General features: G+C 36.1%; 1 protein-coding gene across 1 annotated transcript; it reads right to left on the bottom strand.

The window, feature by feature from the left end:
- Positions 1–9,079: 9,079 nt before the first annotated feature.
- Positions 9,080–12,614, bottom strand: LOC137402151 (cytoplasmic tRNA 2-thiolation protein 1-like). The gene is made up of 6 exons (XM_068088632.1): positions 12,421–12,614; positions 11,872–12,017; positions 11,546–11,720; positions 10,636–10,811; positions 10,225–10,353; positions 9,080–9,682 (listed from the first exon to the last, which is right to left on the bottom strand). The coding sequence occupies exons 1-6, from the start codon at positions 12,590–12,592 to the stop codon at positions 9,377–9,379; spliced, it is 1,104 nt and encodes a 367-aa protein (XP_067944733.1). The 5' UTR covers positions 12,593–12,614; the 3' UTR covers positions 9,080–9,376.
- Positions 12,615–15,065: the final 2,451 nt, after the last annotated feature.

Raw genomic sequence — 15,065 nt, 5'->3', positions numbered from 1 at the left:
GAGTTTAAAGAGGTTGGTTTACAGTGAGAAACATGTGAGCATTACTTGATGAGCAGTAATTTAACAGAAGAACATCGGTCGGTACTTTTACTGGTGTCAATGGTGCTAATGACTGTAGATTACTTTTTTCTTTAGCACACCAAGTTAGCTCAATTTCTGGACAATGTCTATTTTGAAAATATCTAAATTATTTTCCGAAAAAAACGAGTTCTTTGTTTATAAGTGTGGATAGATGAGCCTTAAGACAACAGATAAAGGTATAAAAGCCTCTTATTCTCTGTTAGTTTTGAGGATTAGAAGAAGCCAAGTCTTTCAATCTATAAAATAATTAAACACGCGCTGCCCTGAGGGAGCTGTCTTAAAGCTAATTATGTCTTGAAATCAATATCCAATGTGGTAGTTAGGCTGTCGGACCACTCACCTGACTCGCTGCCACAGAAATGGAAGAGCTGAATTTATTTTCCACAATTTTCATAGGAATAGTCACTACAGTTGTCATGTGGTTGTTTTGGTACTTTGGGAATTTAAACACCAAGTTTGTGAGACCAACAATTGATAGTCGAGGTGAAGAAGAGTGGCAGCATGGAGACAAAACAAAGAGATGCGTCAAGAAAAATGGCAGCAACTCGAATAAGCGAGAGGAGGGTGACTTATCCAACCATCTACAATCTACCGGGTGAGAACAGCTGAGCACACATGTAAATCTGGGTCAGTGAAAAAGTGGCTACCACTCGTGTCTAAACAATGACCTTGGTAAGCCTGCTACTATGCGCTATACATAAAGGGGTATTATGTAGGCCTACTATGCACCCTGAGAAATAATAATTATGTATGATTAAGTGAACTTGAGGTACTAATTTGTGGATATTTTGAGCTACATAAGCACAAAAGACGAACTTTTGCTCTTTCTGTAGATTGTGATTATCTAAGAAGAGATGTACGCCTACTTGGATAAGTGCATTTGTCATGGTTACTTTGAAACATTCACTGTATCATTCCGACTCGTACCAATCCTGTCAGGTAACAAATACCTAGGAGTAAGTGAACTTTAGATATCATAGTTTACATTAACACAAAACACGCTTCACTCGTACGAATTAATTGCTCGAAAATTTATGAACAAGACCTACATTGTTACACTGCCAGCCTAATGCTAATAGCGATTGTTCCCAACCATTGGTCGGAGTTGAAGGACAGACTGCAAGCGAGGGCAATGAGGCAAGGCAAGAGAAACTGCTGGTTTATTGACCAAGTGGAAGCAAATAGGAAACAGTTATACAGTTGGTATTAGCATAGTACCATCTGTACTCTACGAAATAGAAAAAATTCCCTGTCTGTGTAAGGCCAAAAATATCACAAGGATTTTACAGTACAATAAGAGATTGCTGTATAGTAAAACTACAGTCTTTCAATAAGAGCCGTGTCTGTTCGTCCATCTGTCCGAGGCCACATCAATAGCGTTAGGAAAAAAGATTGCACTGCACAAGAATTGAACCCAGACTCTTATCCAGATTCAAAGGCAAGCTTACTACTCCGGTGTCACTCGACCATCTTTCCAAATCTATGAATAATTGTGCACATACTTGTGATACATGACGATCTCTCTTGATGCAGGCTCATGACTGCTAGCGTACTAGTTTCAATATTTAGTAATAAAACTAATGAGCCAACAGTAGATTACACGTAAACATATACATGGTCCTTATAGCAAACAAATACATGGTTCTTATAGCAAACATATACATATACATGGTTCCTATTCGCATGATGTTCAGGTGTTTTTGTGGTGACTTTCACAGTCAGTTACCACTCTTAGCGCAGCTGACAGCTTCATACACAGACACCAATCAATACTAGTGGAGCTGAGAGTTGCGACAAATACGTGTGAAAACGGTATAATAATAGCCATACATGGAACTGAGACAATAGAATAAACCTGCTAGATTGGAGCCCAAAGGCTATTACCATCAATCATATTTTGAAAAACAATATGGTTGTATGAGCCACCATTGTTGAACCTCTGCCTACCTTCTTTGCCTCTAACAATGTGATATAATACATAAGTCAAGTAGATACGCTGTCTTTCCGGACAGTTGGAAATTACAAATTTTAAGGTCGTTTTAACTTTTAATAAGCACATAATTCCTCTCTGGAGTTTTTTGCCTTGCCAAGCCATCAGCATTGAGTCTACACTGTAGCCTGTGCACTCATAACTGCGCTGTTAAGATGAGGCTTATCATGATGATTGCTTGAGAAGATGATGGCTGTGCAGAACTATTCATGTTTGTGTAAGATTTTAGCTAATATATACTTTGTATGTAGTATAAAGGTGCCCAGCATTTCAAGCATGTAATGAAAGCAGTAGATATGTGCACATCGATTTTGCTGCGAGCAGACAAACAGTTGCTTTAGAAATCAGATATAAGAAATTTAGAAATTATTTTTCTATTTTAGCGATAATATCGAAAATACTACTGTATCGAAAATGCCCACCTTGCGATGATACAAACATAAATTGCAATGACCTTTGTTCATTCATTCACAGAACCAGTGAAAAAGAGATGACGATGAAAGAAAAATTTTACCTGTTCTTGGAAAAAGGTTTTTGTCCAGAGTTAGAACAAGGTGTCAAGGACCCACTTTATCAGACCTACGGCAGAAAGTTGAAGCAGCCAGGCTCCAAAGGTGAGTAAAAACAAGGCTGCTATTTCCTTATTTATTCTCCAGTTGATAGATATTATTTATTATTGACATCTAGTGTGAAATCAAACACTGAAAGGTGGAATCAATGGCAGCAAATGTAATATACAAGTAATGTGGCAGGGAGTATATACTAGGTGTTTCAGAGTCATAAAATGTGAATTTTTTAGGCTAAACCGAATATGTTTGAAGTAAGATGGGTTTCCCATGAAGTCAGTCTGAAGGTCTCAAAACGTATTCTAATTTCAAACACTTTGGAGTTGTTTTACATTGTATCAAACTAGGATAAAGATTTTTGGTTTCAAAGTAATTCCACACAAAATAGCCAGAATGAAATATCAAATTTAAAAACAAGAAGTTGTTAATGCTTTGCTTATAACGCACAAATTCAAGCAATAATATTGCTAAACTTTAAGATATTAAAACTTTATGAAGATTTTCAAAGACCGTACCAGTGTTACTAGACTAATGCTGTACTTGGCAGACGATGATGTAGATGTGAGCAAATTATTTTGCCCCTTCCAAAGTGACGATTCGCTGTCACACTCCAGCAGCAAAAGCTCAGTAACCAATCAGGAGGATTTGATGAAGATGGTTCAAGATTCAGGTGGAAGATGCCCATTTAACTTTGGCAAACCTGATTCAGTGCTACACGCAGAGCCTAGGGAAGAGAAGTGCCCTTTTGACTTTGGTATTGAGGAGGGAGCTGACTCGGAGGATGAAGCTGATGTACCAGCTAACCACGGAGTCGATGGAACATGTCCCTCTTTAAGCCGCCGAAACAGAACAGACGGTGAGGGCGAGGTTATAAGGAACAGCCACACTGTTAATAAAGAAAGTAAGATGATGTATCTAATAGCTTGTTCTCGTTAGGACCAACTAAAATTGTTGGCTCTATAGCCTGTTCAGATAATGTGTTAAACAGCTCTTCCCATTTTGTGCAAGTGCCAAGGTCACTGATCAGATAACATGCGCTGAGTGACCTGTTAGCAAAGTATTAGGTTAGCATAATTGACTATCCGCTATATTTTATAATACAAATTTGTAAACCTGCTATCAGCTTTCTACTGCAAGCCGGTGTACTATTACAGGAATTCGGGCATGTAAGAACAATATGTGGTTTTATATCATAAAGGAATTATTTCCTGGTGACCTCGCCCACCCATGAGCTGGGTACATTCTTGTCTAAATCAGATTCCTTTGGAATTTTGTAGGACAAGCGAGTTGCATGGCATTGATAATGCAGATGAGAGATCAATTGTGAGTTAAAAGGTTAGAAAAGGGTGCAGACTGAAGGGAGTAGCTATACGCAACAGTGATAGTCAAAAATATATATAAACTATAATTATATTAATATAAGTAATAATAAATACAATAATATATATATAAAAAAGTGCAGGAAGTGTTGAAGGTTGTATTGATAATTTGTTGACCTTCAGTGTTCATGTAATAACTTGAAAGTACCGTAAAACCTTTATTTGAACACCATGGCACTCAAATAGAGGTTTTATGGTATATGCAAGTTCATGAATCGTAAGGCTACTTGGATCACAAGTTGTATAACATTATGTATATCTGTTTTAATCGTTGCCAGATAACAGCTTAGAGCAACAACACAATGTAAATCTACCAACTACCGCCAACCATTCAAACCCCATATCTAGAAACTCAGTAAGGACTAAGCTGACTCCGGAAGAGCTCGCTCAAGAGAGAAGAGCGCGGGAGGAGCAAATAGCGGCCATCCTTAAACTGATGCTGACACAGGAAGGTCAAAGGTCAGAGACCAGCTATTCCGCGCTGCAGTCTCAACTGAAATTGTACATGTAACATCATAACTCCTTGAACCACCGAGCGACACGTACCTCTAGGAGACGACTTACCTATTCCCCTCAAACACTTGCGTACATATTGCCATGACGATGATATTGCATAGCAAATACAACGAGCCGCCATACAACATAAAGTTAGCCAGTCAGCCAGATTTCGATCTAATCCTCTAGTTTGCCATTTTATGTATAATGTATGTTGTGTTGGAAAATTAGCAAGCGCAATTATATGCTATTGATACAACACTAATCTGTTTTTGAGCAGACTTTCTACAAAGCATCCATAGTCAAAGTAGCTTGCAACAGTTGTAAATGATTACTAGCTTAGTTTAACAACTTGAAGCAATTTTAAGTTCGTTCAAACTCTCATCGAACAATCCAATAACTGGCAGATGAAGACTGCTAACATTGCAGGCGCTGTGTTCCCATTAAAAATCGAAAAACAGGGCAATAAAAACATCAGATTATATTTCAATACATGCATTGTTAAATACATATGCGGTGTTATCTGTATTTACCAGAAGTCTGCAACCTTTTCCACTCAAACAGTCATTTGGACCCGTTTTCCGGGTGCCCTTTGATATTTTAAATTAAAAAATAAATACTACATGTAACATTTTTGTTTAGTTTTCAATGCTTTTATGTATACCATGTTTATATCATAAAATGAAAAGGTGTGGCATGTATAATGGTTAACTGCTGAGAAAACAAAATTACACTTTTGCAAAGAACAATAAAATAGTTAATAATAACTTGAACATAATGTGAAAATATTACGTTGTTTTTACGGTTACTTTCAAGAAAAATTGCGACTTCATGTTTCATTCAGTCCTTTTAACAAAACGCCGAACTTAAATTCTAACTGCAGCAAATGTGCTACATCTTTGAGATGTCTTTAGATTCATCACAAGCAATTGAATACGCCACAGCTTTATTGATGTCTTTTATAGCTTTATTTGCTGTCTGGTGATGTTTTCTGCCATTCGTATGGTCCTGTCTTTGGTTATCTTTGCAGACAGGGGCATATCTCTGATGTTCTGCACAAATTCAGTCTTATTTTTAAAGTGCGTGAACAAATGCTCAGAAATCTTAACGAATGATTATTTTATATATTCTCTATCGGTGAACAGCTTTCCATGCCTGACTATTTCTTGAGCGGCCACAAAACTAGCATATTTAGTTGAATTTGTGGACTAAACCCACTTCTTAAAATGATTTTTGCTCAAATTAGCCTTACGCATCAGTTCCAAAACAGCCTTTTCTCTCTCATCTCCTCTAGATATTTTTTACCAAAGGCTGCGTTTATTCTGAAAGTGTCTTGCGACATTTGATTTTTGTTGTTTGCAAATTTTTCATTACATATTAAACAAACTGGTTAACCTGTCTCATCAGCAGTGAAAGCAAACGAATCAGCCCACGTAGGATTAAATGTTCTATTTTCTTCTGCCACTTCTCTTTTCTTGGTATTCGCCATAGTTTGCTTACTTGGAGAAAGAAAATCAAGAAGTGTCGTGCCGACTGGTGTAATTTTGGCAGTTTCATTAGCGCATAAATAATGACGTATAACAAGCGACAATGTTTGATTTATTGCCATAATTACAATTTTATAAATTATATTACAAAATCTAATGATAAAACCTCTATATTTTTATGAATTACTTGGCATATGGTAAAAAAAAGGAAAAGTCCAAAGTCAGAGGGAGCCGCAGCAAAGGGATGAATGAGCCGCAGGTTGCCGACCCCTGGTATATACCATTATCTGAATATTGCGTTTACCGAATAGAGGAAGTTGTAAAAAGGCGACTATGTATTTATGGAATACAAACATGACTGGACTTATTGTTCAGTACCATTGTGATTCTACCTCGGTGAAGATTTCACAATCATAAATGCAAAAACAACAATTCATATTTAGTTCAGTCTGCTCAGGGTAACGTAAAAACAACGCAAGAACAAAATAATAGACCATAAAGGAGCTTAAAATCTACAGTTTATCTGACTGAGAGTGGCTCATAACTGTATGGTGATTATAAGGTTAAATAAGAAATTCTCTCATGCGGGTTAAATGAGTTTGGTGCCATATTATCAAAGAGTTAGAATCATGACTGTGATCATATCTTACGAGAAAATAATTCCTTACAGATTTGAACATATTTATCTTGAAACATACGAAAATCATAGCTCAAATCTTATAGGACCAAGTCTATATTAACTAAGCACCAACAGGTATGCACAACTCCTGTGATATCTTTCTTGTGAATCTAGGCTCAAAATGATGGCAGAATATCCTAATAATAATGATATAATAGATGCTAAAACAGTCTTTCAGAGGCACCAAGTCATTTTTCTGAACTAACTATTGATGTATTATATCTATATATACAAATCTCAGTGTTTGTATTTAGTTAAACCCTGTGTCCAGTTTTAGCAATTAAAATCTAGCAAGGAAAAATCCGCACGGCACTGGATTTGATCTCGGGACCTTCAGATCTTGAGGCAGCAAACTTAACCATTAATCTACACAGAATACTATGGATTCATTGCACAAATAGTCATTACATCGGTTAAAATACTCACTTAGAGCGCTTGTTGAGATTATTTGTTAGGAAAATTTGAGCTAATAACAATTACAGCTGATGCACATACAATCAGTGCTTGCTATTCCTGGAGTAGCAAGACTTGCTTTTTACAATATAGCACAGCATATTGCGACAATGGTAAGTACTTATTCTCTAACTAGCTTTTGTCAGCAACTGCATTTAAATATGTAATGAGACTTTTCACTCACACCTATTATTAACTTAGAATTTCACTAGAGCGTTATCTACTCGCTAAATGAATATTAGCCAAATGATCACCGTACAACGTCTAATTGAACGCCATGGCGCTCTATTTTTTAACCCCTCCTCTATAGTGGCGGTCAATTGGAGGCAGCGTTCAAATAGAGGGTGGTGGCGTAATTTTCAAACGGCTTGTCAGAATTTTCGAAGATAAATTTAGCCCCATTAGCCCGAAGCGAATGTCGCCTATATTTTCCTCTCTTTTTCTGGTGAAGTAATGTTAAACCTTTTGGATGCAATAAATCTGCTAACTTACCTACAACTGGTCAAAGATATTTTAATAAATATGCAACGGGAAACTGAGAAATATCTTTACCAGTTGATATCTATTGCTTGCAATATTGACCTGCGATGATATTATAGCCCGTGTCCTTTGCAATTTGTTAGCATTTTTAACTTGCATTTCATTCTAGATTTAAAGTCCTATTTTTATTTTGTATCTCTATTTAACAATGTTGCATAAAAGTTCATTGCACTCATTGATATGTTTGCTACAGTTTGCAGCCAGAACCGACTTTTCATGTGCAATAGAAGTGGAGTTATGAGCATCAATCCATTGTAAGCCGTGTTAAGATAGCCGCAAGGATATTATTAAATAACATGCTATGAATCTGCATATTTATTACTTACATAATAATAATCTATCAAATGATACAAATATATATTCATGAGCAAGTGACATAAATGAACCACAATTATGTTAAATGCAGAAACTAAAATTAACATTGTTAAAACAAAGATATTTCCATCGTTTGAACATCTTCTAGTTGTCCAATACTTTCCGCAATATTTTCTGTCTTCCATTCGTTTTTGCACTGCTGAACTAGTCGATATTAGCGTCTAAACAACTTTTTGGCAGAGCAAAACTTTTATGTGCTGCATTTAGCACAAATGCAACGCATAAAAGTTTGCTCGCTAGACGTAACCTCTGGCTCAAAGCTTGCAAACCGTTTATATGCATGCTCTTTGAAGTATTAAGATCGCATTAAACAAGGAATTACTATTAGCCTGTGACCGTCATTGACTATTTCTATGGTGTAGCTTTTAAAGTTTTAACGAAAAAAAAGTGAAAAGCTTTAGAGTTGGACAACGAGAAAATTGATTATTATTATTAATGTCAACGATTCATTATTAATATCATTTTGTGAACACCTTTCTACTGGTCACTTGATATTACGGGTTCATAAAGATCAAAGATAGCCAAATGGAGGTAGCTTTCAAATAGAGGTTGGCGCTCTATTTTCAACCTTTCTTTCGTAGTGGCGGTCAATTAGAGGGGGCGTTCAAATATAGGTAGCGTTCAATTAGAGGTGTTGTTCAATTAGAGGTGTTGTTCAATTAGAGGTTTTACAGTAACTTAATTTAAACTGCGGGTGTTGTGCTATTGAACCCGCATTTTGCTAGCTGTGTGGTGGGTAAGTATTGAAGTCTATGGCAATCCCCTTTCTTGTAAACAACATGAGATTGCAATTTCAACATTTTGAAAATCAGGAAGCTATTACTTTTTAGCTTTTATGTATTAATCATTAGAATGTTTAGATAATATGTAAATAAAAAATGTTATATAGAAATACAAAAGCGGACAACTTATTTTCACAATAGAATATATAAACTATTTTGAGGACAACTACTAACATGCTACATAGGCATTTTCTAATGTTGAGCAAATAATATACCAAGGGAAGCAAATCCAAACTTAGGCTATACGTGGCTTTTTTATCTGCTCTTTATTATGTGAACAGAAGAGTGCTGCAAGCTAAAGGGTTCAGTGAAGAGGGAGTCTGTGCATTAGTTAAAGACGTGATTTGCCTCAATTTGACAAAACTAAAGATGCATCAACAGGCACTTTTATACGGACCAGAGGGAAATAACAGATCAATATACAAATCATCTTGCATACTATATATAGTAGTTTATACTATAGTATATATAGTACATAGTATATACAGTACTTAGTATTTAGAACATACTACAGCAACATATGCACTGATAATTAGAAAATAGATAGCCTTAAAAGTCTAGATCAGCCGAAGTCCTTGGCTCGTTAACAGTCAACTGGGAGAGCGGTTGAGTGAGCCCCGAATCCGCCAGAGAGTCATCAGCCTTAGTCTTACATTGACAGTTGGAGCACGCCTGCTGAGCCCGAGTTCCTCCTACATAATGTTTAGGAGTCTTACCGATGCCTAGCTTTGGTAAACCCTTGTTCAGGCCTTCAAGCAGCAAACAAGCTTTACAAAGTTTATTGCTGGATATATAGCCACACCTTTGGCAGCGCTGCTGAGTGGGCATCTTTACCTCCTCTTTGATAGACATCACCTATGTAACATGAGAGGCTATGTAACACGAGAAGCTATGTAACACGGGAGAGGCTATGTAACATGAAAGGCTATGTTACACAAGAGGCTATGTTACAGAGTGATTGTAAAGATTTCTCCGCACTTCATGACTTTACTTTAATCAAATAAATAAAAACTGCTCTGATAGCATATTTCAGTGTGAATGGAGTATTGATGAGTATTGATGGAGTATTGATGGAGTATTGCTAGGAGTATTGCTGAGAGTATTGATGGAGTATTGATGAAATACTAAAATGAGTAGAATCATAAAAAGGTGTCAAATGAAAAGATGAAAACTTACATAGTAATGACTTACTACTAACACTATTGGCAGTACTTACCTAATTTACCTACCCGCCGCCATGTGTCATATAGTGGATTAAGCTTACTGTATCTACCACCATTCCCAAGAAAAATCTTTCATGTTGTAAGTGTTTGCAATGGTAAGCATGTTTGACCACTTCCCACCTCCACTGATGTATATAATATTGAGCACACTAAACTATGAATTCCTATACTTACCTCCCCGCTATGTATAATATCGAGTATTGTGCTCGGTCGAATCTGCTCTAAATCTTTTATGTAAGCACGTGCGTATCCCCTGTACGCGTTGGGAGAGTAGATACACTCTGTAGAAAAGTAATCTAGACCCTGAAAAGAAAACACGTGTGACGTAATAGTACACAATATGATGGAGATACATGACATAAATACAAGCTTGGATGAGGACTTAGTAAACAGTTCAGGTTTTGTAGCAGCAGGAGTCAAATGATATGTTCTTATGTTTGAATGTTCTGGAAACACCTGATCCAAAATGAAATGTAACAAAACAATGATGCTTAAAATAAATCAACAGAATAGCAAACAGAACAATTAAGGACACAGAATGATTCAACAAAGTACAGTATCAACACATCAGCTAATATCACTCACCTTGAAATACGCATACATGACAATCTCCTTCTCATAGGTATATTTGAGTGGCTTACAGCGTGGGATGCCATCGCTGTCATTGCTTGTAGAGATGGCAGTACACCTGCGCAGCCTAGCTATGTCACCCCGCAATATATTCATGATAACTGTCTCGGCTATATCGTCAGCGTTGTGTCCTGTAAGCAACAATAAAAGAAATAGCAGCGATTGTAACCTCCTGCCATCTAGATTGCTAGAATACTTTTTCTATTCCTTTCTCTATGACAGTTTGGTGGTTAACAAAATACATCATAACCCAGTTAGTTAAGTTTGGGCTGAGAGAAGCAGCTGAAGTAATCAAAGCGGCTGAATGGCTTTAGACAAGTCAGACTTGAGTTTGCATTTAATTGAACAATTTATTTTTGTTGGAGATCCAGTAGTTACTTTTTTCAAAAGGCAAATTTAATTATGAGTCATTACACAAAATTGCACCGCGCCAGAAAATAGGAGCAGTAGGATTAACTTTGTAGCCACTTTTCAACAGATTTGGTATAAAATACTGTAAAACCTCTAAATGAATGCCACCTTTGTTCGACCGACAATATAGAGGAAAGGTTAAAAAATAGAGCGCCATGGGGTTCAAATAGAGTTTTTACAGTATGTGCTCTTCAGAAGCTTGAGTTCTTGGTTATACTCGGACTGCATGTTGACTTATCATTTGAATGGAGTCTTGTAGCGTGGGTTAACACCCTTAGAAAAGCTCTTCATCGACATATCATCGCTGAATAAAAATACTGTGAATACGAACACACAAAATGCTATTAGCATAGACTCAGACAAAAGCACTATATGGCATACTAGAGAGATCTCACAAGTAATGGTAACACATTCTCATAGCAGGTGAAACGGACAAGCAGAGAGGTCCTGCTACCTGTACATATTTTGTCTGCTTTGATAAGTTCAGCTCCTCTATCCAAAGCTTGCCTTCTGAAGACACCACAAAATGTACAGTTGTTCTTCATACCAATCTGTCTGACTATGGAGTCCATCGACCAGTTATAGAGGTCCTCGTACGACACAATCTGGAGAGGCAAAGCGTATTGTTCCTAGGAGAAGAAACATAGAGCTATGTATTTAGATACTGACTGACCAAAGCCAACAGTAAAGATATCATAGGTCTATAACAGTTGTAAAAATCATGCAAACATACATTAAGGCCTATTACACTAGAATGATCATGTTGGGCTGTGAAGCTACCTTATTACGTTTCACAGTTTCAAGGCTATCATCTCTGTAGCCTGTGATTCCTTCATCAACAGAGAGGAGAACGAGATTAAGTCCATAGTTGTACTTAGTATTGAGAAGTTTCATAACATAAGCCAGAACAGTGCTGTCCTTTCCTCCTATGACAAATGAAGCCCCAGTTTAAAACACTACTGCTTAGTTTAGTAAAAAACAGAAAAAGTTATAATTTTTTGAGCCCCACAAGGTGATTTAGGTTTTTTCAAATCTCTTGCTGACTATCTGAGCACATGTTGAAACCAACAAGTACTTGCTAACCAAAAGGAGAACCATTACATGACAAATAGAGAGGCCCGTAACAAAAGATCTGAACAACCTTCATGATAATACAGCTAGTCTCTCTAGCTACCATGAACGCTATTGATAAATAGCGTTCATGGTAGCTAGAGAGACTAGTCAATAAATGCAATATATGCACAAAAAACCGCTTGTTAAACGAGCCTCAAATTAAATAAAACACAACTGGTGGCTTTTACTATAAGCATTTATTGTGCTTTATCATACCACTTGCTCCGATGGCTACCGTTTCACCAGATGTAAACAAATCTGCATCTACTATCGTTTGATGTATCTCTTCTTCAAACATGTAGTAAAAACAGTCCTTGCAGAGCCTCCTCCCCGTCTTGGGACGTTTTAGAATTGCCTTCTGGCTGCAGAGGTCACATGTCACGGACATTTTTTGCTTTTTATAAGGCACTAAAATCTAGAATGAAATATTAATATATAAATTTTTAAAAAGCTTATTAATGAAACCTAGAAATTTACACCGCGTGATATTTTGAAAATTTCAGTTACAATAAATGGATAGTCAGATAGATTGCTTTCGTTCATTTCATAGAATTGAAGATTTCAGCTTAATCAACCTATGAAATGGTATTTAAAAAATAGGTTATACAATGTTGTAAGCTATTTAATCAGTGAACACATTTGCTTTATAACTTTTCAACAGGAGAGAAATAAGTTGTAACTTTTAAATACGAACATATATTAAAGAAACAATGCAAATATGACAGGTAAACAGTCTTAATTAATCTGAAGACTATTAATTTTATGAACTGTGAAGAAATGCTAGTTGACTCAAACCAGCATGATGAAAGGGGAAAATTCCCATATTTGATACGATTTGACCTAGTCAACCTTTCTACATGCATGATGGAATAACTTGTGTTGCATGGTTGGAAGAAAGTTACCTTGAAAAATGCTTAAGAAAGATCATCACTTCTGTATCATCAAAATATAGACCCAAATGGTATGTCATGTTATAGTCAAACCATGTCAATAGACTGGCTGAGAGAAGCGAGTTAAAGTTTTACTGAATACATCACTATTTTTATATTTCATTTCTGTGTTACTAGCTTAAAGTAGGTGCGTGTGAGTTTGTGCACGTGTATTAGTTGTTAAAACTGCTACTGAATGTGTAAAGTTAAAATGCAACAATAAGGAACAGTTGCCGCTGAGAGAAGCCAGCTTTCAGTTTGCCTCGATTAACTGGACTATGTTCAAGAACATGTTATTCAAAGGTCTTCAGCTGATTCATCAATCTTCATGATTCTAAATCGGTAATGCTTTGTGCATAACACTTCCTTGCAGTTCAAGTAAAATAACCACAGGAGATTGTAAAAAAATTTGGTTGAAATTCTGCAAGATTCATTAATGATTCTGTCTGCTTTCCAAATAACCTCTGTGCGCACGCTATCGCTGTTCGATGCATCTATATGCAAATATTACCAGACAGAATATTGCACTACCAATTTAATTTTACACAGCTCAAGTAGTATTGTGTGCATCAGTGTAATTGCTACGTTTAGTTTGAACTACTACTAATTTTCCATTTTTCTAGATACTATTCACTAATTTTGTTGACTAATGTAGCCATCACAACAAGCTATGGTGATATTTTATACAAGATATATTATTTGTTATATACACTTGTTCACTGTTAATCTTAATCAGAACAGAAGAAGAGAAGCTTTCCAAGCTAAATAAACTCAGCTCATTTACCGAATTGGTGAGAGACAATTGTTCCCCAAAAAACTTATTAAGCCTAACCTCAACAAAGAGAAACCTCCTTCTTAACTACTAAAACTACAACAAGTGCTTTCCAATTTAAAAAGCTAGTTAACAATCAAATTGTGAATGACAAAATTTTAAGAAGAGTTTTTGTAGTCTTATATGAATGCATGTAAACTTTCTGCTTATGAACTTCCACCGTTTTTACTTTAGCAGTCTGTTAGTTTTAGCAATAGTATAATAACTTGTAATTCTAAAAGGCAACAGGTCAAACCATAAAACATTGAGATAAACAGCAGCTTACTTATAATTTTATAATAAACACAGGAAAAAATAACGCAAGTTTATTTCTCTTTACACGTTCTGTTAAATAATTCTAGCTATTAGCAAGGTACAGATAAAAACCACAACTTTTTAAAAAAAAATAAAATTATGGTTAAATATGTTGATCACACATTTAAAAGGGAATCAGTCCCAACATCGACAAGTCCGAACCTAGACAAGTCCCAATCTCGACAGAGGTTGGTCCGAATCTAGACAAAGGTTGATCTGAATATCGACAATTTATGCTGTATTGTACACCACCAATATCACAGTGATAGAAGAAATTCTACACCCACAAACTAGAAATAGCCTTCAGTGGTTATCTGATGAAGTATATAGTCCTAAGCTTAACGAGTTTTAAATTGATAGCATGCCTTTGCATAATCATTATCACATTGGTGATACCAAAATTGTAAATGAACTGCTCAGGAGAGGAAATTGAGAAAATCAGTGAACACAAGAAAATAATAAGACTATAGACTGTAAATTTTCATAAATAAAATAATAATGCAAAATACAATAATTTTATTAATAAATCTACTTATTATTATAATAAAATTGGGACCAACTGCTGTCGAGATTGGAACAACCGTTGTCGATATACAAACTCGTCGAACTTCAAACCCGTCGAGGTTCGGACTATAATCCCATTTAGAAACAGGCGATTTAACGAAATCCTTATCACACGGCCCTGTTGAAGATACATGTAGTCTAGAGCCTGCAGTAAAATACATGCAGATTAATACAAGTGATTGGTTTATTTGAGGAGTTTAATAGAAACCGCAAAATTAACTCTACAGTGTACCAATCGCTCT

Source organism: Watersipora subatra, chromosome 1 (genome assembly GCF_963576615.1).
Source record: "Watersipora subatra chromosome 1, tzWatSuba1.1, whole genome shotgun sequence".
Classification (NCBI taxonomy): Eukaryota; Metazoa; Bryozoa; class Gymnolaemata; order Cheilostomatida; family Watersiporidae; genus Watersipora; species Watersipora subatra.
The sequence above is the reverse complement of the archived record's forward strand: the minus strand, read 5'-3'. Positions and strand labels throughout refer to the sequence as shown.

Excerpts from the sequence above, each read along its gene's own strand:
- LOC137402151 (XM_068088632.1), bottom strand. The coding sequence starts at position 12,592 with ATGTCCGTGACATGTGACCTCTGCAGCCAGAAGGCAATTCTAAAACGT. Across the intron at positions 11,721-11,871 it reads AAACTGTGAAACGTAATAAG|GAACAATACGCTTTGCCTCT; the intron begins GTAGCTTCACAG and ends TTCTTCTCCTAG. Across the intron at positions 9,683-10,224 it reads ATATTATACATAGCGGGGAG|GTGATGTCTATCAAAGAGGA; the intron begins GTAAGTATAGGA and ends CATGTTACATAG.